This window comes from Apteryx rowi, unplaced genomic scaffold, assembly GCF_003343035.1.
Source record: "Apteryx rowi isolate R43461 unplaced genomic scaffold, aptRow1 scaffold_259, whole genome shotgun sequence".
In the NCBI taxonomy this organism is placed as follows: Eukaryota; Metazoa; Chordata; class Aves; order Apterygiformes; family Apterygidae; genus Apteryx; species Apteryx rowi.
The window spans coordinates 955,628-981,430 of record NW_020448963.1 but is presented as its reverse complement, the minus strand read 5'-3'; the positions used below and the strand labels follow the sequence as shown (position 1 = coordinate 981,430).

At 44.8% G+C, this 25,803-nt stretch overlaps 1 protein-coding gene across 1 annotated transcript; it reads right to left on the bottom strand.

Moving 5' to 3' along the window:
• Positions 1 to 7,551: 7,551 nt before the first annotated feature.
• On the bottom strand, positions 7,552 to 18,362 carry LACTBL1 (lactamase beta like 1). The gene is made up of 7 exons (XM_026067438.1): positions 18,306 to 18,362; positions 17,882 to 17,913; positions 16,717 to 16,804; positions 14,410 to 14,567; positions 12,917 to 13,164; positions 10,240 to 10,345; positions 7,552 to 8,530 (listed from the first exon to the last, which is right to left on the bottom strand). The coding sequence occupies exons 1-7, from the start codon at positions 18,342 to 18,344 to the stop codon at positions 7,552 to 7,554; spliced, it is 1,650 nt and encodes a 549-aa protein (XP_025923223.1). The 5' UTR covers positions 18,345 to 18,362.
• Positions 18,363 to 25,803: the final 7,441 nt, after the last annotated feature.

Below are 25,803 nucleotides of genomic sequence, written 5' to 3'. Positions count from 1 at the left end.
ACTGCTGCCTTGAACTGGTTATGCACTGTCTGCTGGCTTTCAAGGGAAAGCTTGACTTTTTTTTCACAAGGATGATGAGACTGAAGCTGATACAATTGCAGTAAAACCTGTTGGCCTAAGAGAATCTGCATTAGATCCTATGAGAGAGTTTACTAGCTATTACAGGAGGAGGTAGGGCAGTTTAGGGGCTATGCACGCTAGTTGTGAGAGATAACCCATTTTTCATTCTGGAATTAGCTTAGCATTGCCAGCAAGAGATCATTTAGCCCACAGTTTGGGTGAATGCAGAGCACAATGTGCTTCTGGGTGTGCAATTGCCTGTTGGGTAGCACATTACTCCTATCTTTCAGATTTTTCTATTTAAACAAATGCCTTTGCTACATTTTCATCAGTATTTTCAATAATTAGCTAAATGTGATTGGAAATTGTAACTGGACATTTTTATCCCAGGCAGCATTCCAGATTCCTTTTACATTTGGCTCCCTTTTGTGCTCATTTCATGCTCCTGCTGACTTCCTTTTTCCCATATTTTTCCACAGCCTCTTGTTAGCAGAAGTCTATTGCATCAAGCACTCTAATCCACAATGCTCAGGTGGAACCAAAATTATGCAAAATGTGCTTGCCCATCCCTAGCAGAAATATCACTCCTTAGAGGAATAAATTATGAGCTAAGTGAAAGCAGAAGGAGCAGCTTCCAAGAAGAATTGGCATCAAACCCCGAGTCTGATAATTGGGTTCTGCAACAAGAACGGCTACCAGGGGAGTCACAGCATCTGCTGGAGAGCTATTATCACCGGACCGCAAGTGGGTAGGATGAAGGCATTCCCCTCCCTGCTTCCCTCCTGCTTGCCTGTCGTGGCACTGGGCAATGCAGAGCCTCCTTTGGCAAAGAGGGCGGCTTGAGAAGGAGGGAGAAAGGCAGAAATTGGGAGAGAGTACTCAAAGAAGGACCGCCAAGCTGAGAATTAAAGCTAAGGGGAGGATGTGTGATAACTCTGTGAGAGGCTGCAGGACATTGGTCAATCTGGACTCGCAAGCTCCATTTATTTTCCTTCCAAGCACCTATTAAGAGAGATTTATCGGGGGCAACAGGACTGTCCTGACATGTAAGTCTTTCTTATTCATCTTCTTTTTCTTATTTGGTATGAGTGACTAGAGCTCTCAGTGGCCAAACACACTGAAGAAGTAGGATGGATGGCTTTGGATCTGTAACAGGCTTCCAGTGGGATGAGAAAACAGGAGCTTGCAGGCAGTGCTTGCAGGCACTGGTGAGTTGTCCAAATGGCTATGGAAGACAATTAGACTCTTTACTGGATGGGCTGAACATATGTAGCCTCAAACCATTTCATTGATGGCTGGTGGCTGCATCCAATACATGAACTGCTGGAGCATTCTAGCAATTCGTGTTTATATCTCTGTCAGAGGGCCTTGAATCCCTCCAACCAGTTAGGAAACAGTTTTTTCTGTTCTGAGATGAAATTGTGTAGATTTGGGCATGAGACCCCTTTTTTCAATCATTTTTTCTATTGTTTTTCAAAGTGGGTGACATTACACACTATAGTTTACTGTGTTTCATCCAGGTGAAGCCAGCACTGTCTGTGTGATAATTCTAGCCCTACTATTAAAATTAATTGTTTGTTATCCAAGAGGGGATTGACTTGGTATGCCAGAGTGCATCAAGTTGAGATAAAAGGGCTTTCCAGTAGGGTGTGTGCATAGTTTGAGCTTGGGGGAAACATGTCTTTACGTTATGAGAAGAAAGGAATGGAGGGTGACTACTCTGGGTACTGGAATCATCAGAAGACAAAAGAGAAGTGAGTGCTGGGCATTAATGAAACATAGCAGTGAAAGAAAATGGGAGAAAGTCCATCCCCACATGCAGAGAGGGAGGTTGTGGAGAGGAGCTAAAGCATCTACACTGAGACTGACCAGGAGCGAGAGATCTGAGAGAAAGTTAGGGGAAATGAGCTGACAAATACCTGGAAAGATGAGAAGGCTTTTTATGCCCAGATAGGACACTTTAGGCAGCTGCTGGATAAAAAACTGAGTTAAATTTTGTCTGGTTTCTTCCCCAAAACAGCATTCATGGGGATGAGCTTGTAGATTTTGCAGAATGCATTGGCATGAACATTTCACAGCATCTCAGACCTTGTCAACACTCAAGTCCAGGGAGTGGCTAGTGGAGGCTAAGGAATTACTGCTTTGATTGTTGGCGGTTTAAGGACCTTTACAGCCAAGTATACAGCTTTGATGGTATTCAGTAGAGAACAAAAGCAATATTCCCTCTATTCATCCACATCTGGTTGCAATACTCATAACGGAATCATCAGATTCATTCCTGAGAGATGATGATCAATTCTTTAAGAGATGGTTTGGGTTTGTTTCCCACGGTTCTCCTTTATCCAGTTCCCTATTTTACATATAACTTTGGGAACAATGAAAGAGAGCAAGAAAACTGCCTATATTCAAAATCCAATAAATAGGATGTCTGGGTAGATTCTTAGGTGTCTTAATTTAAAATTCTGGAAAAATATTCAGTCTGAATTCTGTTAAAACCAAAAATAATTGTTTTCAGTTGCCTTTAGCTATGGATCCCAGCATGGCAGAGCATCTGCATTTAACATGTCCAAATCTTCACCCAGCACCATGTAACCACAACCTACTCAAGATATCTGGGAGTGTGAACCATAGCAGCAAACACTATGTGATTCAGATTATTCTTCTTGAGATCATGGGACTAAAAAGATCTTCATTCTTCCTTCCTGTCTCATTGATATACCTGGTCATATTCCATCACTGGGATGTCTGGAAATACTCTTGCCTGCAGTCATTGACAGGTTTGAGAAGATGAGGACCCCCATCAACCTCTGCCTTTTCATTTTAGCCATCTCAGACCTTCAATTCTTAATTTTGGGATATCCCTGGGGGTGGATGAAGGTTTCTCTTTAACACTTTCTCTCTCCCTCATTTCCTCATTCTTCTTGTCTGCAGGCATCATGGCAGTGGTGTTCACCATCTGCTGGGTGACGTTTCAGGAAGAGGGGCTGCTGGGGAGCCCTACCGCCCACTGGGCAGACCTGATGCACGCCATCTTCCAGAGCGTCCACATCCTGTCAGGGGTCGTCTTCTGCCTGGGTTCTCCCATCAGTCCTATCATCTACAGCCTCTTCTCTCATTTCCACATCTGCTGTTGAGATCTGGTCTGCAGCCAGGCGTGCTGTACCCTGCTCCCCTGGGATTCACTCCAAGGTCAGGATGCCAGGATGGGATGCTTCTCACTTGAGTGCAGAGCTCAGTTCATAATACAGGATCTCAGACACTGGGTTTGTCATATATAAATATCGGAAAGTGACCATGGGGTGTCTCCTCCATGGTCACAAGTTCTGGAGCCCAAAAATAAGAAGGGCCTGAAACTAAGAGAGCTTTCATCCAAACACAGGATTTTATCTGATGAGCTAAAGCAGGAATATTCTTTACTGGTGACCTACTGCTATGACATTCGGAAGGACTAAGCCCTGCAGAGAGCCATTGTCAGATTAAGTTAACAGCTCATGCTCAGCTGGCCAGCACAACTGTAGGGAGGAAACATTAAATGCATATGGAGATTGTCACACTTTTCTGGGGATCATCTTGGAGATTTTTCTGGTGTCTATTTTGCTAGTAACTGCTGATCTGCAGCTCTCTAAACCAAGTCATGAATTGTCAGACTCTTTATAAAGGCAGAAGTGAATGGACAGGAGAGAGTTAATTTGCAAGCAGGTGTATGGCCCTTGCATTTTGAAGCATGTGTGGGCTTATCTAGAGTGAGAATTGCACCTAATAGAGATATAGATTGCACCCACCCACTCACCCCCCCCACACTCACCATAAAGTACTTAAACATTAGTTGGTACTCTTTTCATGGGTGAAAGAGACAGGGATTGGCTTTGATCCAGCGGCTCTCAATCTCTTCTCTCTTAAAGAGTGGATGCTGAGATGTCTTTTTAAACAGCTCTTACAAGCTCACATGGAACTGAAAAGCCAAGAAGCTTGTGCCTCACCTCATAGGGGTTTAACATCTCCCTTTGCGATGGGAACAACAGTACCATCCTGAGAAGAGAAACAGGAAGCCTAGAGTTAGCACTTAAAAGCTCAGACCCTGAAACCAAGGCCCAGCCCTTGTTAGCCTGACTTCATCCCTTTTCCTTTGCATCCTGCTCTGGTGGTGGTTGCAGACAGGTAGCCAGTGCACGTCACCGCACTCCTGTCATCCAAACAGAATAAACGCAGAGATGCTGCCCAGCAAACAACTGGGCCACATGGCTCTGGTTGAGGAGAAGTATGATGAAATGAAGCATAAACCAGTAAGTCGATGTTTTCTAAAATATGGGATGACTGACAGTGGAGCTCTTCTAAAGGCAAAGATGTTCTTAACTGATGTTATATCAACATGGTACCTCAGTGAACATAACCATGTTCTGCTTTGTGCATGCTAACAAATGATCTTCAGGGCAATGCTGACTTAAAAGGTTGAGGACCTGCCCTTCCCTTGGAGACTGATTATGAAAGTATTTCTTTTCTAACTGGTGGGTTGCTTCTGACAGCGAGGGCTGGGTCCATCTCAACCAGTTGGAGGCTGGGGATTCATATAGTATGACTCATCTGATTTATTCTAAGTATGTGCTTCAAGGTGAGATGAATTGTCTCTGTTGACTAGATTCATTAAACCTGAGTAGAAAGGACTTTAAATGGGCTAGCTGAGATGTAGATTTTTGTCAGATTAATCTCATTCTGAGTGATCCAGAGCCTTTGAACTTGTAGATTAAATATGGTTTTCAGGTCCACTGTTACAGTACTGTGTGATTTAACTAATGCTCCTGAGAGCAGAATTTGGTCTCCTGACACAATTTGTACATTTGGTTCTTGTCTTGCTTTGGTATTGGAAATGCTTATGAAGTATGTTCCGTTTACTGACTTGATTCCCTGATGTGTACTTATAAAAACATTTTTAAATATACTGTTTTAAAAGCCTGCTGCAGACACATCTAGTCACCCTTTAAAATTCGCACTTCTCTGAAAAGTGAGCAGTTGGGTAGATTTTATGTCCTTGCTGTAGCTATTGGTGCAGTCAGTCTCTGACAAAACTGAAATAATGTTTGGATATTTCTTCTCCAGAAACAAACAAAAGCTTCAAAAATTACTCAGGATGAAAACCTAGATTCTGTACCAAAATGGAAAGCTTATGAAAGACTTAAAACCAGTGGGACATGCCTGCTAACACGAGTATCAGTGCCTGGGTCTGAGGGTGACTCACTAGCAAATGAAAGACTTTTAGGGGTCTGTATTTCTGATGGGAAAGTAAAATACCTTCATACCTCCATAGCTGTCCATGTCAAAGTTTCATCCTGACCAGCAACCTGTGGGTCTAGAGCCTAATTTTAATTCAGACATTTTAAAAAACGTTTCAAGACATTTAAATTTTATCCAGGGTAGCTGAGGGATAAACAATCATTTCTTTTGTTTAAAGGCAAGAAGAACAGGCCAGGAGTGATGCTTAACCCCTCACTCAGAAAGAACAGTGTTACCTCAAATATCTTGCAGTCAGACATCACATTTTCTGGTGAGCTCAAAGCCTGGAGAGCACCGTTGCATCAGGCATGCCACAGCACAGTGGAGGAACCTCTACAGGAAAAGCAACCACAGTGCAACATGTCTGTCTGCAGCCATATCTCCAAGCATGACCACACATGACAGCAGTGAAAGTTTACATAGAGTTTACTACTATTTTTATAGCCCAGGTTAAATACTTGAACATACGAGGATGTACAAGGTGTGAAATGCGATCACCTACAAAGACCAGAGGAAACCAGTACAGCAGCAACCATGACTGCCTATAAGGCAAGACTTACCTTATTTCCTATGTTTAACAGGGAACTGAAATAGTCTGAACAAAAGCAGGGAACAGAGTTTGTGAATCACAGATTTCTAGGCCTTCACTGATGGTCACTCTACTCAGTGGTAAAGTTGAGGAATTGCACACAGAATAAAAACAGGGAGAGAGAGCAAAAGGGAGACAGGGAGATTTATTTTCTCATCCTCTGAGACACATCCACTTTCAAGACCCTTGGTGAACAAGCAGCAGCAGGAAGTCAAACTACAAGAGGATCCAGCCTCATACCAGTGACGCTATTGGAGAATAAGCACTTCAAAAAGCCTTTGATGGAAGAAGGTTGTGCTAGTATGCCCACCCTCTGTGCTACCTCCAGGATTTTCATGCCATACAGCTGCGCCCATGCTCTGTATTTAAGCTATTTATATGCAGGTAATAGTTATCTTACCCTGACCCTCTGCTTGCTTTTATTTCAGGCTCCAGTTAGGGCTGCAATCACAATACTGTCCTAAACATGAAAGGGTATTGGAGGAGCCAAGACTGGTGCTACTTTCCCTGTCATCACAGTTATATTATGTTGGCCAGTGACATATCATCCGCCCTGCCTACCTTGGGCATCGAAAGGAGAAGAAAATGCACCTGTGGCTTTGCAGAATGCTTTCAGTTGCGCCTAGCCTAAATGTAGCACTCCCCAGGTTAATGCACTTTCAGTTGGCATCCTACCTCATCCTTCTTCTAGAAGGATCTCTGCCAAATAAACAGCTTCACCTCCACTGTCTGCACAGTGACCTGCACCTGAATCATGGTACACAGTCAAAGCACACACTTCACAAGAGATGCATAAGTAGAACAGGTAGGTATCCATACAGGCACCGTGCCCAAAACATACATACAGTTTCCTGCCCTTGAATGCCATATATGCACATGCACACACACACATATCTGCCTATGCACTGAGATAGTCGCAAACCTGAGCCAGCTGGAATATACCAGTATATACCCATATGGTTCTGCTCACTGTAGTAAACTTCATCTGTACTGAAGTGCTACAATATCCTTTATGGGATCACAACTTCCGCAGAAATTCATGGAGCTAAAACTACATTGCTGTCTGCACCTCTCACAGTCATGACCCTGGGAAAAAAATGGACCTCTCACTTCCGAGGCATCACAAATTAAGCCTAGTATCGGGCTGGTGCCATTTTCTAGCAGACAATGCTTTTGGCAAATCCAGTAAGGAATCCTGTTCATGGCAGCAGGGCTCCTGAAGAGCCCGTGGAAGAACCCTTGGGCAGAAGATGAGATATTTTGAGACACAGGAAATTCTCAGCCCTTTGATGATGCCAGCCAATCACCACAATGGTCAAATAGACAGTATCAGTGTGGGAAGACTTAAGTGCTGGGATTTTTTACAGCATCCAAATGCTATTACCACCAACACATTCCCACTTGTTTCTGCAAGCATTACCAGTTGTGAAGCAGTCTGCCATGCAGTGCCAGAGAAGGCAAGCCACTGCAACCTTTTCGGAAGTGAAACACAACGTATTTGTTGAAGGAAAGAGTCATTGGATAGCATCTTTCCCTTTTTAGTGGCATCCATAAAACCACACAGACAGGAGAGCCTGGGAAGACACAGATTTGGAGCCACCTCTCAGAAATGGTTAGAAAAGGAGAGGGGACAGTCAGCTATAGAATACAGGTTTACGAAGCACACGCACCACATTGTATGTGTTCAGCCCTGGTACATCAAAACCAGGAGACAAGCCTTTGCGATCGAATGGATAAAAATTAAAAAGCTGCCCATCTTGAGTCTCCAATGAGATAGAGGCAGAGCCCAGGTGCAGAACACAGGGGAACTCCTTGTCGAAAACAACCTGGAAGACACGATCTTCCAAGTAGTGGAGTTTGATTGTCCGGTACTTTTCAGGGATCAGCTTTTCAACATGAGGCCCAAACTGCTGCATGACCAGCACCCCACCAGGTCCAACTCTGATCTCATAGAAAGTCAGGTTGGAATAGGTGTAGTAGCCAACATAAGGGACTGAGCCTGGAGGAGGAATCAAGCTTTTCTCTGCCTCCCTGAACGCCGTCTCCATGGCAGGAATAAGATACTCATACGTCTGAGTCACAATGTCTCTCCCTTGTGGCCGAGGCCCTGCCATCAGGGCAATGAAGCTCAGACGGAGTTTGGGGATAAGGGAGAAAGTAGCTGAATAACCGTCGAGGTCTCCGTCCTTCCTAATGACATCATAGCCCAATTGCTCGTTAATCTCCCAGGGTGTGCCGGTCTTGTTAGCAAAATATTCAGTGGAGCACTTAAACAGAGGGGTCAGCATCGTCTTCACAGTGTCAGGCTCTAGGAGGCGACGGTGATAGGTGCCTAAAAAGACCATTGCCAACTTGGCAAGGTCGGCAGCCGTGGAGTACATCTGGCCAGAAGGCCTGTACCAGCCGAGGTCGTAGAGAGGGGCTGGCTGCCGGCTGCCATAGAAGCCCACGGCCATCTGCGAGCGGATCGGAGGTGTGATGTCAAAGCCGGTGTCCTCCAAGCCCAAGCGGTCCAGGATGTTCTCCGAGATCCAGCGCTGGTATTCCCCCTCTGCTGCGTGGTCAGCCAGCACATGGGCCATTAGTGAGAAGGCTAAATTGCTGTAATGGCACCTGAAAGAAAGAGGAATATATCTGCATCAGCCCTGTGTGGTGCAGGTACAACTACATGAAAACAATGGCTAGGTCTCTCTTCTGGGGAAGACTGTTCTTTATCAGATCACATGCTAAATAGAAAGAAGGGGTGAAGAAGGAATGGAGAAAAAGTAACAGTGCTGTTACCCTGATTTGTTGTTAAGTTGAAAAAGAATAAGAAATTCCTTACAGGAACATCAGCAGAGCTATTTAACCTCTACTTACAGAAAGAGGGCCAGAGATAACAAAACAAAAAAAATTAATGGCAAAACCTGTATATTTGCATATCCTGACTTATTGCTTATAATTGTTCAGAGTGTTTTCATTCTTTTCAAGAGCAGAGTTGAGAGGTACAGATGCTTACCTTAAAGGTCTCAAAATCCCAGGTTAGCCTCTTTGGAGATTTAACATGGCACAAACTCTTAAGCAGCTAAGCTGCCGTAAGATGGTAAAAGCACTCAAAAAGCTCTTAAAAGCCTGCAAGGCAGCATCCAGCAATGTTAAGTTGCTAAAGGCACCAAAGTGCTTGAATCTTTAATATCCATAAAGTGCTTTAAATCTCTACACTTGACTGAAGTTTAATGACATAAAGATAAGAATGGGCACATTTTCTTTTCAAAGATATTTTCAAAATTCATGATGTTTTCAATCTTGTTTCTTCTGACTTGTGTGAAGGCACTGACTATTTAGATCATAAATTTGGTACTAGCTCAACTGTTTCCAACCCATCTGGCTGAATAAAAGCATGCTGAATATATATTTTTTTACCCCAGGAATGAATACACATTGGATCTAAAAGTTAATATCTGAAATGGAGCTGAAGTTCAACATTCCAAGAAAAATATTTTAAAATTTCCATAGCAATGAATGGAAATTTCCTTTAGGAAGAATGAACTGCTAGCATGTAAAGTGCATCCAGGAACAGGGAGACAGAGCTAAAACTCATCTCAGAGCTCATCAACACCAAGTTATAAGTGGTTCAAAAACTGTGTGTGGATGTCCTCAGGTGTCTTACTGATGAATGTGATGTAAATACTCAGGTAGACAATGCTGTCTGGTATCAAAACTGTGTTCTAACCTTATAGACTTCAAGTCATAGCAAATTCTCAACAGCCCAAGGCAAGTTTGTTCAGAATTTAATTATACTCACTCAAAATTTTGCAAAATTTGGAAGTTTTCCCCAGTTGGTCTGAACCCTGTCCCTCAGCTTCTATCCACTGGATCTTGTTCATATTTTTCAGTGTTTGATTGCTACTCAGGTAACAGGCTTTTAACAGGGTACATAAATTGGAATAAATATTAATATAACTTATTGATGATAATTTAGAGATATGGCAATGTCTACAGATGCTGGAAAATTCTTGGTGAAATATATGACAGTTTAAATCAGATTAATTTGCCTGGCCATTTTTGAAAATCTACATCTTTAACATTTAAAGTTTATTGAACCTAATTATAGCAATTTAATTTGCCTCATATAGGCTTCTCATTCAGGCTCTGCACTCAAATGAAAAAATGTGGCACCCCCAAAGGCCACTCTTCCCAACCTAAGACAGGAGTGTGTGTAGACAGATGAGCTGAAGCTCCCCTTAGGAATGACCACTGGCCATGGAGATTCCAAGTGTGGCTAATGTCCAGGGAGAAGAAAATGATCCCAGACCAAAAGCCCACAAATAAATACATCTGACCTGGTTCCTGGGTCAGCAACCAACACATCATCTTTCAGGAGAGCTAGGGCATCTTGCGTGTTGCCTTTCCACAGCAGGCTGGTAGATCGCAGCCTCCTGGGCAGACCTGTGTCATGGAGGAGAAAAGTTCAAACAACTTGAGACAAATCCGGCCCAGGAATCTGGTGAAGAGTGAGCAAAAACAAGATTCAATGGCAAGACGGAAACAACCACGATAAAAGCATATACTTATACACATGGCAAACGTGCCACAGGGACCAGCTCATACCAGACCGCAGGCCAAACTGTGCAAGCCACAGGCCCCTGAATCTGGGTAATGTAACTCCTACCTCAGCACCAACTGTGGATTGCTGCATTTTGGTAAAAATGTCTTGATGAACAACAAAACCATGACCATCCCCAAGCACATTTTGGAAGGTAAGAGCACAGTAGGTGCTCAGGAAATCCCTGTCCTTGCCTACAAAGGTGTGAAACAGCTCCTGTATACAGATGTTTGTTCTTTACCCCTCACTCCATGAGACTTGAACTCCTCTGACCTATTCTAGGCTTGGCCCAAAGTATTTTTAGCTTTTGTTTCAGCATTAGCAAAATTTCTTCAGTTTTTGAATGTGGAAACATTGAAAGAAGCTCTTTTAATTCCACTACCCTGAAATTCACTAAAAACTTTGGGCCAGGACTTTTTAAAATGCCACAGCTCCTTTGGCTTTCACTGAGTTAAAAGAATGCACTGGATTTGTGGCTCACCAAGCACAGAACCTCGACTATATCAGGAATTAAATCCTCCTTACAGTTGACAGCTGACTTTGATTTGCAAGTTAGGAGAAAATCAGGAAGGATACATGACAGAAAAATGACTTGCCATCATCTGCTCAGTGAGCGTGTGTTAAATCTTGGCAAAGCTGAATTAAGCCTTATTTCTGTTGTAGCAGCAAGCGCATGTTTTTCCCAACTGGTCTGACCTTGGGATTTGAACTGGAACCAGAGCAGTTTTCTGCTTCTGGTCTGTGATTATTTGTGCAGCTTAATGACCAGGTAAGAGAGACACTGAGCATCTTCCAGTAGACGCTGGGCTTCTTCATTTCCCACTTGCCATAGTGGCAGCAAAGAAAATGCCACACCACCTGGAAAGGTCACCTAGCTCCATTCCACCAGTGCACTGTCTCTCTTGAGGTTCACTGAAAGGCTCCAGAAATGGTAAACCAGAGAATGTGTGAGCATAACAGAAAATTCAAGTCACTGATTTGTGCTTCATGGGCTGCTAATTAATGTGACAAGCATGCTGTTAATAATTTACAATAGAATCTCATACTGTCATTCATACACATTCGAAAATCACAGACTTAACAAGCTGGAACTTCACTCTAGCAACGTACACATCAAGTGTGGGGAGAAAACTGTTTGGACTGTTTTTTGCAATATGCAGTGTAAAAAAGCCCAGATAATGCGGTTATATAATAGACCAGTTTCTACTGGAAGAGTTTAGATGAAAAACTGTTACAATATTCAGTGCGGTGACATTGATCTTTATGCTAAGCAGAACCTACTCTTTTTTTTTGGACCATCAGGAAATGTAACATGTGACCTCAACATTGCATTTGATATTCATCTGGGTTTTTGAAATTGCGCTTCTCCCTCTACTGGGTTGGCAGGGTCCAAGTTGGTTAGTGCACCCTGCTGGTGTTGTATATATACCGACCTCCAGCATATTGGGTCACATCCTAAAAAAAGGATTTAGTGCATAAAGGGAGCTAAACAGGGGCCCAAAAGTTACACACCAAGGGAGATGTTCATTCACCCTCAAAGGTCTGGCAGAAACAATGTAGCATTACAAATCTCTGGTCCTAACAATATATTGGAGCAAAAAAGCAACCCTTTGACTGCCAGGAGCCAAAGCTGGCTCTCAGTCTCTTGGCTAGCTTCAGGTGAGGCTCTGCTCCCTCCTGAGGTACTGGACTTCACATTGTTTTGAACTGAGCTCCTAATTTGGGGTATTTATTGCAGTTTTTTTTTGGGGGGGGGCTAAATCAGGGGTGCTGCAGGGTCTAGTCAAAATGCTGCACCAGATCTCAGCACACTGCATCTTTGGCCAATCAATTCTGGGATCTCCAAGTTGAGTATTAACAGCTGTATTTCTGAAAGAGGTTACAGATCTCCACAGTCCTGTGAGCTCCTTCTACATTAACATCAGTTACCCACTTATAATAGTAGGAGCGGATTAAGGATCCTCTGTCAGCAAGTACAAAGCTATTTATAGCTCAGGAATCCCAGATCAGGGACCACACTGACAGTTAAATTTAGCTCAGAAATTGAGGTCTGTCTGTTCGAAGCAAAGACAGTTTGGTGACACTTTGACCCTCAACCCTGCATCTCAAAAATAAGAGCACTCTGAACTGGAGTGCAGAAGTTGTTGTGCAATTTGAGCTTGCTGTCAAGTCATGCTATGGTGTTGAAAGAAATATACATTCACCCTGCCCGGGGGAAGCAGTTCCCCAGCCCACAGTGCACCTTTGCAACCCCTTTCCTGGGCTGGAAAGGTGCCTGGAGAGGAGTTTCCTTTTAGCACCTGATGAAGCTGCTGACAGCTTGCCCCCAGGGATCCTGCCTGAAATCTCTCTGTGGCCTTTTTCAAAGGGCATAGTGATGTGCAGAGAGCAGGCAGGTAGCAGTGTCATCTCACCTGAGAGCTGGCTGGCCATTCTGCGCAAGGTGACAGGCGATGGCTTAAGTGGCATCGAGCCTTTTCCCCCCAAAATCAGCCCATCTGCTGTGTATCTCTGTTCTGATTCCTTGAGCTTTCCCAGAGGGTTTTTAATAACAAAGCTCTGGGCGTAACGTTCCAAAGGGTCATCCAGTGACGTGACTTTCCCTTCCTCCCACATCTTGTACAACATAATGGTGGGAAAGATCTTGGAGACACTGGCAATTCTGTTATGGAACAAACATTTACAAAAATTCAGCATTAAGCAACCCATGAACCAAGATGACACGTGCTCAGCAGATCAAATCACCCAAGTGACCCACTACCTGAAACTAAGTGCAACACCTCTGCTAATTCAGGAGGGAGTGTCTAAAAAGCAGGAATGCAGTTTGAATCAATACCCTTAACTCTGCCCTTCATGGACTGAAACAGCCTTCGGTAGTGTCTCCTCTTGTGCAGTGGACTACTGAACTTTTTCAATCCACTTAATATTTATAAGCTGATGATTTTTGTAAATTATTGCTTAATAAATACCATAAAAAGATAAAAAGGGAATTATTGGAATTTTAAGATTAAAACACTATTAAAGTTTTGCATTTCACATTCAGACTGGATACTGGGTTGCTTGAGAACACATTAAGATTTAGAAAAGGTCTTCTGGAAGAAAAGGCATGTATTCCTGTATGCAGGGATTGTACCATGATACAGAGGGAAAAAAACAGCCCATCGCAGCTGCTGAAACATCCAGAATCGTTTATTCTGAGGATAACATTTGATAGTCATATTGAAGCCCATATGTTGCAAATTTATCAAACTTATAAATCACTGAAAACATGTCTTTAAAGAAAGTGAATACAAAGCAAACATTCAGCCTGCTTTATAGATACACAGATCAGAGGTTTCTTTGTAATATGCATTCAGGGCTTGATTTTGACTACATATAAAAAATAATGGCCAATATGTCCTTGACTTCACTAGGAGAATGAATAAGCCTACAGGTCTAGTTTGCATTCCCAGAACATACTCCTCCAAATCGCTGTTGTTTTGCTAAACTGAACTTTTTTTATCCTCTAGCACCAAAAGACTGTGTCCTCACTGTTCACAAAGTCTGTGCTAAGTTTCAGTCTTTCGATTTGTGCCCTATCCTCTTCAAAACCTGGTGATTTCCCTATGTGAGGAGCAACAGGACAACTCCTCCTGGATTTTCACTGGTATTCAAATTTAAAATAAAGTCAGACCAAATTAAAAAAAAATCCCCAAATAACTCATTAAGCCATGGGTAAACGATAACTTAGCTGTAGCATTGTCTCATGAAGATTCAGTGTGACCCAGAAGAGGTTTCTGCAGCAAAACGCTGCACCTGGGGCAGGAGAAAGCAGGGCTTGTGACAGCAGCTCTGTCCCTAGAGATCAGATCTCCAATACATGTAACCGTTGTTTCCAGCTCTCCTGCCTGGGGTACGTCTGTCTCACCTGTAAATGGTGTACTCATTGGGCACCACTGAGAAGGGGTCCGAACCATTCTTCTTCCCAAAGTTGCCTGTCCAGAGCACAGTATCATTGTAGATAACTATGGCAGACAGGGCAGGGAGACCAGAGCTATGAATCCTTTGGCGCAGCATCATATCCACCTGGAGGAGGACAGGAAATGACAGATTTCCGAATGAAGAGTCTTATAATGCGTATCATCTGTAACATGCAGTATTAAACCCAGAAAATCAGCCCTACTTACTGCCAAGCACTTAAGAGTCCGCATGAGAGTTGGTGATTTTTCAAATATGTCTTGGCAAAAAGAATGCACTTTAACTCTGAATTGCTTTTGCCGAATTATCAATTTTTTTCCTTTGGCTCTTTCTACATGTCCACTGTGCAGTAGAATGTGGTGCTCATCCTTGTAATATCTACGATACTCATATGATTAAAAACAAATGCTAATACTCTAATGATTGCAATTTCTTCCATTTTAAATTGTATTGCGCACATCTGTTCCTTGCACTAATATTTTAGGTTCAAAGATGTACAAGAACAAGGTTCAGGCTTTTTAAACATCCCATGACACTTGTTATACCACCAGACGTGCTAGACTTGGAGTCCTGTTTAAACCACAATCTGAGTAACAGCACCCAGACTACAGGGCTGTGATTGCTCTTTACTTCCTGTTGTGCCAGCGTTGTGTAGACCTAAATGGTCTCTGTGCTCTCCCCCGAGAGCAGAATGCATTGATCTCTCTTTTGTGACTTTCTCAAGGCTATGCGATCATTATGCCTAAGTTTTCTTTTGCACAGAAAGGTTAAGAGATAGGAAGTGGTCTTCCAAGCCCAGCATTTGAGACGAGAAGTGCCGGGCCCTGCAGTGTCCTCAGAAGCTCCTCTGTGGATGAGCGTGCGAGGGTACACTGACCGCAGGCAGCGGGAATACCCAGCTTGCTCCAAGTCCCTCTGTACTGGTTCACTACCCTTCCCTCCCCGTCTCCTGATGGCACATCTGGACTGCCTGGAGGCATCAGAACCTCTGGGGAGCAGAGCGATATTGTGTTGGCCTGTACGGTCCTCTGTCTGGTTTCCTCAGAGGTAGGTATGTAGCCCTACCTGGACTGACAGAAAATTCATAGAAATACATGATGCTTTATCAGACTTGTGCATCATTGCATTCAATACCTTTGGATCTAGACACTAACAAGACACTTCCGAGGAAAGCACAGACCTTTCTGGGAAGCACAATCCATAAAATGTTTCCTTAAGCCTCATCTGTTAGTGAATATAAACTCTCCTGTTTCAGGATATGAAGCTGCTGTCGGCTAGGAAAGTCAGTGTTGTGGTCTGAAAATTAGGAGGAGCGGGCTCAGCTTATCTACCCCTGCTTCCCATTTTGGCAATGGGCAAAGCCCTTAGGCATGCTAAGGTCCAGGGCTGCCACATCTAATTAGGTCTTGGCCCCTGCAACAGAATAACCCTGCCTAGATGAGCGATGGGGCTTTGATGCTTGTAGGACAGAGGAAGGACTGCAGGTGGGTCACTTGCTGTCTGTATGGCTTCTTTACTATGAATAAATAATTAAGATAGGACTCTGTAGCCTGGAAAAGAGACAAATGAGAGGATATATTATATGATAGCGGTCTCCAAACTCAGGAATGTCCTGTCAGAGTACGGCTGTTCTTATGGCCCATCCAGTCAAGACAACACTACAGTGTTTCCTCATTGCAAATAGCCAGTGCTAAAACTTCAAAGACAGTGCACCATGCTGAGGAAAAGCAGGTCTCTTTCTGATTTAGATGCAGGTTCCACTGCCTTTCCTTGCCTTCCTTTCCTTTCCCTTCCCTTCTCTCCCTCTTTTCTGAAGTTAGCTCCAAGTAACTAATTTTTGAATGCTGGCATGTGGGAAAGCCAATAAAGTAATAAAATAAGGAAGCGATGGTCACTGATGAATGGGAACTGTTGGGTCATCTGCTTTCCAGGATAGGGAGGCTGTCTAATTGTAGACAAGGATAAGACGTCAAGACCAAGAAGAGCTGTCATTTTGTGCTGAAGTATGCTCACCAGACCTCCTGATGGACAAGTAATGCTGTTTGTTCATTAAGCTTTGGATCAAATAACTGCTTATCAACCTGTTCTGTATGTGCAGTGAAGGAGTTTCATACCTCTCATTCTAGATTCACTGGTTCTCCACCTTCTTTACACCCCATCTCCTTCCCCAGAGACGCTCAAGTGCAAAATACATATCCTTGCCTTTACACCTTTAGAAAAGCAAAATTATGAACTGTCTCCATTTGTCTCCTCAGACCTTCTCCAGTGCATCCTTCAGAATGGGGATGGGGTGGTCCAGTGGTACTGGTTCAGGATAGCGAGGACACATCTGCACAGCTTCTGATCTCACTTCCATCACAGATGGGCCTGGAAAACATTTCAAAGATGGCACGTTACACAAATAGACACACTCACAAGCTTTAACCACATCAAGCAGTCAGCGCTAGCTTTTTTGCTTGTGTTGTCCAAAGCTGAAGGAGACTTCTGCATAGTCAAATAGAGGATATTGGATTGTTTCTACCCGACAAAACACAGGACTTAAAAAGAGCACCAGACTCTTATGTTCATTCCAAAAGGATATAGCACATGGGTTAGACAGCCACAACAGGCTCCACCAACTCTGCAGCCTGGAAGAATGAGGGACTGGGACAGCAGGAGATGGTTGAGGGCACCTGCCAGTGGGTTTAGACCTGGTGGAAGTGCCCTGCCCCCATGCAGTGGAGGGTCTGAGTTTGAATTCAGGAGGACAGGGTTGTCCCACGCATATTGTGACCTCAGGAACTGCCAGTACCATCTGAAAGTTAACACTATAACAACAGCTGATTGGCTACAAACACAGCACAAGTGGTATGCAGGAAGTGTGTTCTGAACATGGCACAGATGCATCTTGACTTTTTTGGTGCAAGCAAAGATATTTAATTTCAATGAGAAATGGGAACCTTTCCACTTAGGTCCACTCTTTTCCCAGATTATCCCAAGGTGTTCAAAAGCATCGCTTCTCTGTTCTGTACATTATCAGCAAAATGCTTATGATTTCTCTTTTCTCTTACCCATCAGGCATGCAGCATTAGAAATAGAGATCAGAAAAGAAATGGCATTACACAGCCTTTGCGCTGACTGAGGACAGGCCCAAAATATCCTACAGGCAGCCTTTGATAGTCTGTGATAAAAATGTAAGGTTTGAAATCTTTTTAGACAATATTAGTCTATTGGTCTGTTACTGGCACCTTCACTGTGGATTTTATGCCACATTTGGGGTTCTTAAAACTCTGATCCACTTACACTGTGTATGTTCCATCCTTTGTGTCTATCCACTGAGTTTACAATAATCAACATAAAGGAATGTTAGTGCTAACTGGGGACTTGAGCTGGCTCAAAGATCTAACATTAAGGGAAAGAAGCAAATCCATGAGCTAAACAACATGGTAAGCTGTAAAACTGAACCAGTTCTAAGCTGGGATGACTTTTATACCTGGATGCCAAAGAAAAAGACAGAAAATGTGAAATAAAATGGCCCACCCCTTGATGAACGAATTGAGGTTAAAGTGTGTTGGCAAATCCATCCATGAGCTAGCAGGACTGAAGATGTTCCCTGCCCCTTCCTCCTCCTGTCCCCAGCCCCCTGAGTGAGAGATCACTCTGGACACTGGCAGAAATTCGTGGCACCCTGTCAACTCTATATTCATCTCCTCTGTGTCCTTGTGTCAACTAGCAAGTGGAAAATGTGTGCTGTAAGCTCTTTGAGGAAAAAATGGCCACATGGGTAAAGAAAGGTGTTTACTGGGCCCACAAGCTTCTCTACCAAGCCATGGGCAGGTTTAAAGCTGCTTACTTACTGGGCTCCACCTTGGGGAGGCTGTACTGCCAGAGGAAGCAGCCCGTCATAGCAACAGAGAGCAGGAAGAAGAAGATGACCAAGACATGAATCCACTTCACTTCCGTAACAGAGAACTTGAGGCGGCCTCGGCTGCTGGAGGCCTGCTGTAAGCAGAACAGACATGATCTCAGAGGAAATAACAGAGCAAGAAACTGCCTCGCACGCACACCAGCTGGGTGAAAGACACACTAAATCAGAGAATGCAGCTACTGAAGGGACAAGGACTAATTCCTGTACTCTTGCAGCACAAGAGCTGGGCATATCACACCAAGTTGCAATGCCTGGAACCAGAGATGACTTCCTGTCTTTTAATGAAGTTTGCAAGATGTTATTCTCCCCACCTGTTTGGTTGTCACAGAAGAACACCAGCTGCTGAGAGCCTGACTTCCCCACAACCTGCAGGTGAACCTCATCAACCCAGGCTGGCAGGATTCTTTTTTATAGCTCTCATTTCCTCCCATCTCAGTTATCATGACTTATTCCCGGATATCTTTTCCAACCCCTTTTTCCAGCATCCAGTATCTGTTCATGGATGCCACCAGCCAGATTGTCTAAGCAAATCCAGCTTTTACAGACAAAATGATAGAATTTTTCACCATGTACTGCCTTTACCCACCTATTTTGTCCCTGTAATTCCCATTATATCATGTACCATCTGTAAGCTTGGCATTTACAGAAGTAATGTTTTGGAAAACTGGCTAATATTCTGGGTTTGTGCAGCTCTCCACCCTGGAGACCATCCAGGTTGGTGATACCAACATATAAATGTTAAAGAATAACAAGGAACAGATGACAAATGATTAGGTGCCTAAGCATGAGCTCTGCTCTTTCACTGACTATAGGAGGTCAGTAGGGTGCTTTTGAAAGTTTGGCAATTAATGTTATAAAACATATGGCCTGCCATTTGCATCCAATATGGTCCACATTCCAAAGCTGTTTCAGGTTGTCTGGACTCGTTTGTAGTATAGACAGACTAAAATACCCCCTATAGATTTCCACATGGCCCTTTTCTCTGAATTCAGATATAGGATGGTTCATGGAACAGCTTCTGCAGGCAACTGAGCCTTATCACTTAACAACAAGGAATCCTGCAAAGCCACTTCCAGGCTTGCAGATGGCTTTCTGACTATGAAGAAGGATCCAGTGGGGGAATCTAGCCCCTGCAAAAACTGAGTTGAAATTCTACTTTCTAAATGAGAACAGAATTACGTCACAATTATTTTCAAAGCCATTTAGTCTGTTCAAACATTCCCACAAAATTTCTGAAGGCACAACTTACTCTAGGCTCTTCCATAACATCATTAAGCCTTCAAGGATGGCTTAAAACCACGCAGGTGCCTGCCGACCACCTGAGCCTGCTAGAGCAGACACACACTCCATACTCCAGCTATCAGACCAAGTGACATGTTACTTGCCAGGGGATGCCTGTGACACCAAAAAGAGCTTGTCTTAGATTTACAGTCTTATACAGTGTCTTAGTAGGCAGGAACCCAGATCTACACTAGGAAAAGCCCATGCGTTGAGATCTGTGGTTAATCACCCACACTCTGGCAGGTTTTAGTTTATGCTGGAGAATGTTTCCAAGAGCTGCAATGAGATGCAGCTTTCCTGCAGCAAGGGGTGGGATGGGACCCTCTTTGCCCTGCAGTAGTCATGGAATGATTTTCTTATATTTAGTTCCATCATAGTAAGCTGACTCTCCCACCAAACCAGAGTTTCCCAGCCATTTTTCTGCCTCTTTCCTTGCTTCATTGAGAAACCCTGATTCCTGCATCTCCAAAACAAAGGTGACAGGAAGAAATTTTCTGGTACATGCTTCACTTCACAAACTCCATACTCCTCAGACCACTAACCAATGACCCAAAGATACTGACGCCAAACTCTTCTCATCCTTTAGTCTGAACTCCCCATCTCCTCCTGTGCATGGTGAGCACCCTGAACATCTGGTTCATTCTCTGACCCATAATCCAGTGCCACGATGGCAATGCTATGAAACTAGAGACAAGGACCTCTGTTCTATCCAATGGGCACCAAATAAGACCATAAGTCTAGTTCTGGCTGCAAGAAATATTCATTATCCTGAGGAGATGAACTGACTCAACACCCTGGGAGACAGGCAGACAAACAGACAGATATCTACAAATAGACTCTTCACATTTCCCACTCCGATACTTGTCTGATCTCACCTTCCTTTCAGCTGGCTTCTCCATCTCATGTACGTTATTCAGTGACCATCGCTGCTAATAGCATAAACACAGCATAGCAGGGGAAGGGTGTACCAAGCACTTAGACACATTCAAATAAATGCAAACACATGCAGGAACAAGCACACACAGCCTCCCATCAGAAGCAGTCCCAGAGTGGGTTAACTACATGCTCTGCTTTTTCCCTGATCTTTGGCAGTTTAGGATAAGGAGAAGGAATGGGGGTTTCACATAGACCACTCTCACATACACGGTCTTCCCACCCTCCCCATGACCATCTAGGCAGACTACCACAGACGCTACGAGCTGCTCCATCAGTGGCACATCTTAGCACAGGTTCAGGAAAGCAGGAAATATTCCCAGCCCCCTGTGCATACCATCACCAGAAGTCACCTCAATCACAGAGGCCGTTGTCAGGCAGCTCAGCGTGCATGTGCTGTACCAAATCCACACCGGCTGATTTCAAGCCTGGTAAGGGTGGAGCAGAGTGCCTTGCCATGCTCCTAAATGCAGCTGCTTGTCACAGGCTGCACTGGCTGAAGTGGCCTTTCCTCTCTAGCCACCTGCCGGTTCTGCTCAGGGTTTCCCTGTCTACTAGACCCATTCAGAGCTTTCAGAAAGTGCTGCAGATCTCCTCTGGGTGAGGAGATTAAGTGACAGGGACAGAGTGGTATTTGCTCTCAGGAAAGCGCCCGAGAGATTGAATGTTAATTCTCTCTAATGCTTCCCTACCATGTGTGTGAATCACAGCTGAAACCATCAGGGCTTCGTGATCTATTTATAGCAGCTTCATCTCCTCCTGACATTTGAACAGGAGGCGATTAACTCATGAGATGGACAGCCCCTGTGTGCCTCCAGCCAGCAGCCCCTGGGCAGGCTTGGCGGTTCGCAGGGAGGAGAGATGGAGGAGCTTACAGCAGGAGCTCGGCCACGCTTGGGGCTTAATCCTCAACAGCCTCCTGGAGTTCCCCTGCAGTGATAGACAGAGTTCCCAGCTAACAGGCTCACTAGATATAGACAGGGCTGGGTATTCTTCCCATTAGCTGCTGGGGACTCTGAGGAAAAGCGGAGGGCTGTGATTTGCACAGGGATAACCTTACCCGCAGCTGTAACCCATCCATGGCTGCTCAGGAGTCCTCTTATCCCCTGTGCTGCTGGTCTCCACAAAGGAAGAATGAGTAAATCCCTGTGATGAAGGGGAAGGAAAGGTTAGTGCAGGAAGGAAAATAGAGTCAGAGCAAGAAGGAAAGTCCAGACAGAAAAGTAGGAAGGTTTTCTACTAACACAGAGCAACAAAGCTCAACTCAGATCAGCGGAGCAGCAGGGGAGGGACAGACTTTGGACAGGGAGATAAACCAGAGCCAAAGGCCAGTCCCCAGCAATGGCTTCCCTCTGCATCTGGTTTGGCAGGACCTTGTTTTCATGGCAGGGGCTGAACCCCAAGCTCTGTGACTTGCCAGAACCCAACCTCACCCCACTTCCCAGCCACAAGAGCTCTTCAGAGCTGACACACATCCATCATGCCTGCTCTGCAGGATCCTTCCAGCCCTCTTCTCAGCTCCTCAGCCTTACCCCTTTCACATAGCCAGTCCTTAAAAATCTGAACCTTCCTCCGTCTTGGGAATCACAGGCAGAGCCAAGAAACTGTATTACAGATTTGGAAGGGCTGCAGATTATCATCCCCCAGAAAAGCTCCCTCCTGCCTTGTTCCCTGACAGTGGCAATAGGTAAAAAAAAAAAAAGCTCTCAGAGCTCTTACCAGCCTTGCTGCTGTTGCCCCCCAGGTTCCAGCACCAATGAATTTGGGGCTGTCCTGGCACTGCAGATGTTAAGAGCATCTGAAGCACTAATCCCAACACTCAGCCTCTCTGAGCACAGATTTATTGCCTGTGCCTCACCCCTCCTCAAGCAATGCAACATCTGTCCAGGGATGCAGCTGAAAGGGAATATTGCTGGTGATTTCATGGCTCAAACAATGCAGCAGAGTGGAAAATAGGGTACTGGGGAGAGGGTTTGCTCTTAACATGCTGTAACCTGGAAATATTCATAACGCATGGCCATTATCATGTAAAGTGCATTATATATGCTCTCCAAAGAGGAGGAATGGTCATGCCCTTAGTGATGCAGAGAATCCATGGTAGAAACAACCTCAGAGTCCTGTCTTCCTATTGCCTCACCCCCAGCGTGAACTGTGCTCATACTGCACACTGCGATGCCCCAGGCTGGTGCTGTGGTTTTGAGCCGATGTGGCTGGGTGGGAATTGTGGCTTCAGCAAGGTGGCACAGAGTTGATAGCAGGAGCCTTGCAATGGTAAATGTTCAAAGGAAGATGCAAAGCACAAGCAGTCTTTCCTCTGCTGGAGACTCGGAGCAGAATCAGAGCCAGCAGCTAGTCTGACCCTCGCTCCACAGGTGGCAAACCTTGCGTTTTGCTGGGAAACCCTCATGTTTAGACAAAATGACCTCAGGAAAGCTCTGGCTGCATGTGTCCTGCTGATAGTCCCTCACCTGGGACTTTGCCTTCTTCAGCTGTTCACAGATGAGGACGTCCTCTTTGGTACCTTCACTACATTTCAGTACCTCTGATAGCGGCCCAGCCCCTGATGGCATTCAAAATACTCAAGTGGAGACTGTAAGCCCCTGTGCCTATACCCCAGAATTGCAAAAGCGGGCTGCAAAGATCCCCTTGCTGATCTCAGTGGATCAGGCTCCTCACAGTTTCGCTCCATCTCCATTTGGGGGAACTCTTTCCTTCTTGCCTTGCCACCAACCTCTCCACACCTTCCTTCACAGTTTGTGCAGAGACTTTCCCTCAAAGCTAAGGAAATGAAGTGCATATGTAGATAATTCACATTCTTTACATATTACACACTGTCATCCCATTCCTTCTTCGTTTTCTCTCCTTTTCTGCAGATTTCATAAATAAGTTTTCCAATCTCTACCTCAGTGTGATTTGTAGCAATTCACTCATTATCCCCCATTTCTTGACCATCTGAGAGCTACCGCTTCCCCCAGGAAGGGCCTGCACACCCATAACCATGATGGAGTCTCAAGTGTTTCCTGGGTTAGCAGTGTTTCATAAGTTTCGCTTTCACGTTTTTGTGTCCTTTCTAGACCCACCTTCTGTCCAGCAAGGCTGCGCAAAGGATTTTGGACGGCAGTTTTTCCACATATCCTCCCTGACCACAGCAGGCATATTGTGTCTCACCCATCAAATCAAAAAGGCTGGGCTATATCCAAGAAGTGTTTGCACCATCACTTGCTTTTTTTGCAGCCTTTGAGAGAGAGGCAGGGCATAATAATGCCCCCAGCAGACCTGTTCTCTGCGGTTAGAATCCCTCCTTGCAACAAAGTTGCCTCCCTCTGCCTGAGAAGGGTCCCATCTTAGAGACACCTCAAAACGAAGCAGAAGGAAAGTAGAAAGGGCTTGTGAATAACTCTGCCGCCTGCCCACTCCTTGCTGGCAGGTCCTGCCTTTCCCGTTTGCTCTCTTCCCATCAATCTCTGCCCCTGCAGTGCTTCTGGGTTTGCTGGGTTTCCAGAGCATGTGGCCCTGCTCTCTCAGAGCATCCCTCTGGCCCAGGGAATAGCAAAAAGGAAAGTAAAGATCAATTTCCCACCCTGCTGTCCCACTGCTGCACATAACAGGCTGCAAACAACAGATTCTGTCTTTCATAATGCCAGTTATAGCAAAGCAACACAGCCCCAGGCTTTGAAGGTCAGTTCATGCAATAGCGTTGAACCTGGAAGTACCCAGGAAGCTGGTGGGATAGGGAATGACTAAAACAGACAGCTGTCCAAAGGCTTTTTATGCCTGAGCTGCAGAATTACTTGAAGAGCTGCGCTTGGCCTGGACAGCCCTGGGGGAAGGCTGACTGCATCCCGGTGTGTCTCTGGCTCATTTGGAGACAGCCAAGGACCACCGCACAGCACAGCGTGCGGCGCAGACACATCCGCACACGCTTTGAGCAGGGCTGGCTGGACACAGCTGTTGCACTGTCTGCAGCACCGAGCCAGAACTCCAAGCGGGCTCTCCACAGCTAAATTATATGGTTAGTCCTGCCTAGACACAGCGTTTTTCATCAGCACTAATGGGGCTAAAGCAGAGACAATGGAAACTAGCAACATGAGTTATCACATCTCCTACATTGCCTACAACCCCTTCCTGCCAGCAGCATCCTGCAGGGACCTGATGCATTTCTTCTTCCCAGAAACTGAATCTTCTCCTCCTGACTTCCTCCGTCATCCCCATTTTCCTACACTTTTTTTCCCTGCTCCACATGTCTGATAACACAAACAGGCAGAAGCTGCCTGGATGAAATTTTACCCCAAACACTTGCATGATCTCAAATGAAACAGCCTGCATGGCTCAATCAGGTCCTGATGTGTATGTAGCTTAAAGGGAAAAGTCTGGGCACTTTCCATCTGCTAGGGAGAGCGACGGGCACGTGTCTCCATGGTCCCAGATGGCAGAGCTCAGCCGGAGCCTCCGTTGTCCCGTTGGGAGCCCTCTGTGTCCCTCTGGGCACTGCTGGCAGCCTTTGTCTCCCATCACCGGCGGGTTCATTCTCTTGACAGTTTTGTAAGGTTGAAGCGAGCTTTGAAGTCAAAAGAGAGGACAGTGCCGAATGGGCTCCAGCTGAATGCTCCTGTATCCAGGCACGCTCCCAGTGGTGCAGGCTCGGATGGTGAAGGAGAGGACGGTCAGCATTGCCATTAGGTAGTATTGCCAACCTCAGGGGATAAGAAAGCAAGAATCAGTGGCCTCAGAGCATTGGACTTGAAGAAATATTCAGTACTGGAGTAGCTGGCTCTGCCTGCTCCCTGACAAGAATGCAAGAATACTCCTTTGAACACATTTCATTTTAAGGGAATAAAAATAAAATCCTTTTTTCTTCCCTGGCTTGCCAACATAATGTTGATTCAAAAAAAATCCCATGCACTGAGATCTAGACATACAGCAAATGTGATATGTCCTAGATGCCACAACCTCATGGAATATCTGCAGGTTAATAAGATATGTTAGGCAGTCCAGCCTTTCTGCCAGTGAAAAAAAATACAGACTTAAGAACTGCTTACCAGGCATTATGATTTTTTTTTTTTACATTTATCTCAATCTGCTGCTCCTGGAGTCATATGATTAGAATTGCCCATTTCAATGAAAACCTGCTTTTCTAATCCTCTTGGTTACAAGAAGAAAAGGCCATCCCAGAAGCTGGTTCCAGAAAATGAAGATACCAGAAATTTTTACATCCTCTCCCCC

What these genes read in the sequence shown, in the direction of transcription:
- LACTBL1 (XM_026067438.1), bottom strand. Translation starts at nt 18,344, where the DNA reads ATGACGGGCTGCTTCCTCTGGCAGTACAGCCTCCCCAAG. An exon ending in TGAAGGATGCACTGGAGAAG is followed by an intron (nt 14,568 to 16,716) that starts GTCTGAGGAGAC and finishes GTCCTCCTCCAG; the next exon opens with GTGGATATGATGCTGCGCCA. An exon ending in AATGAGTACACCATTTACAG is followed by an intron (nt 13,165 to 14,409) that starts GTGAGACAGACG and finishes GTTCCATAACAG; the next exon opens with AATTGCCAGTGTCTCCAAGA.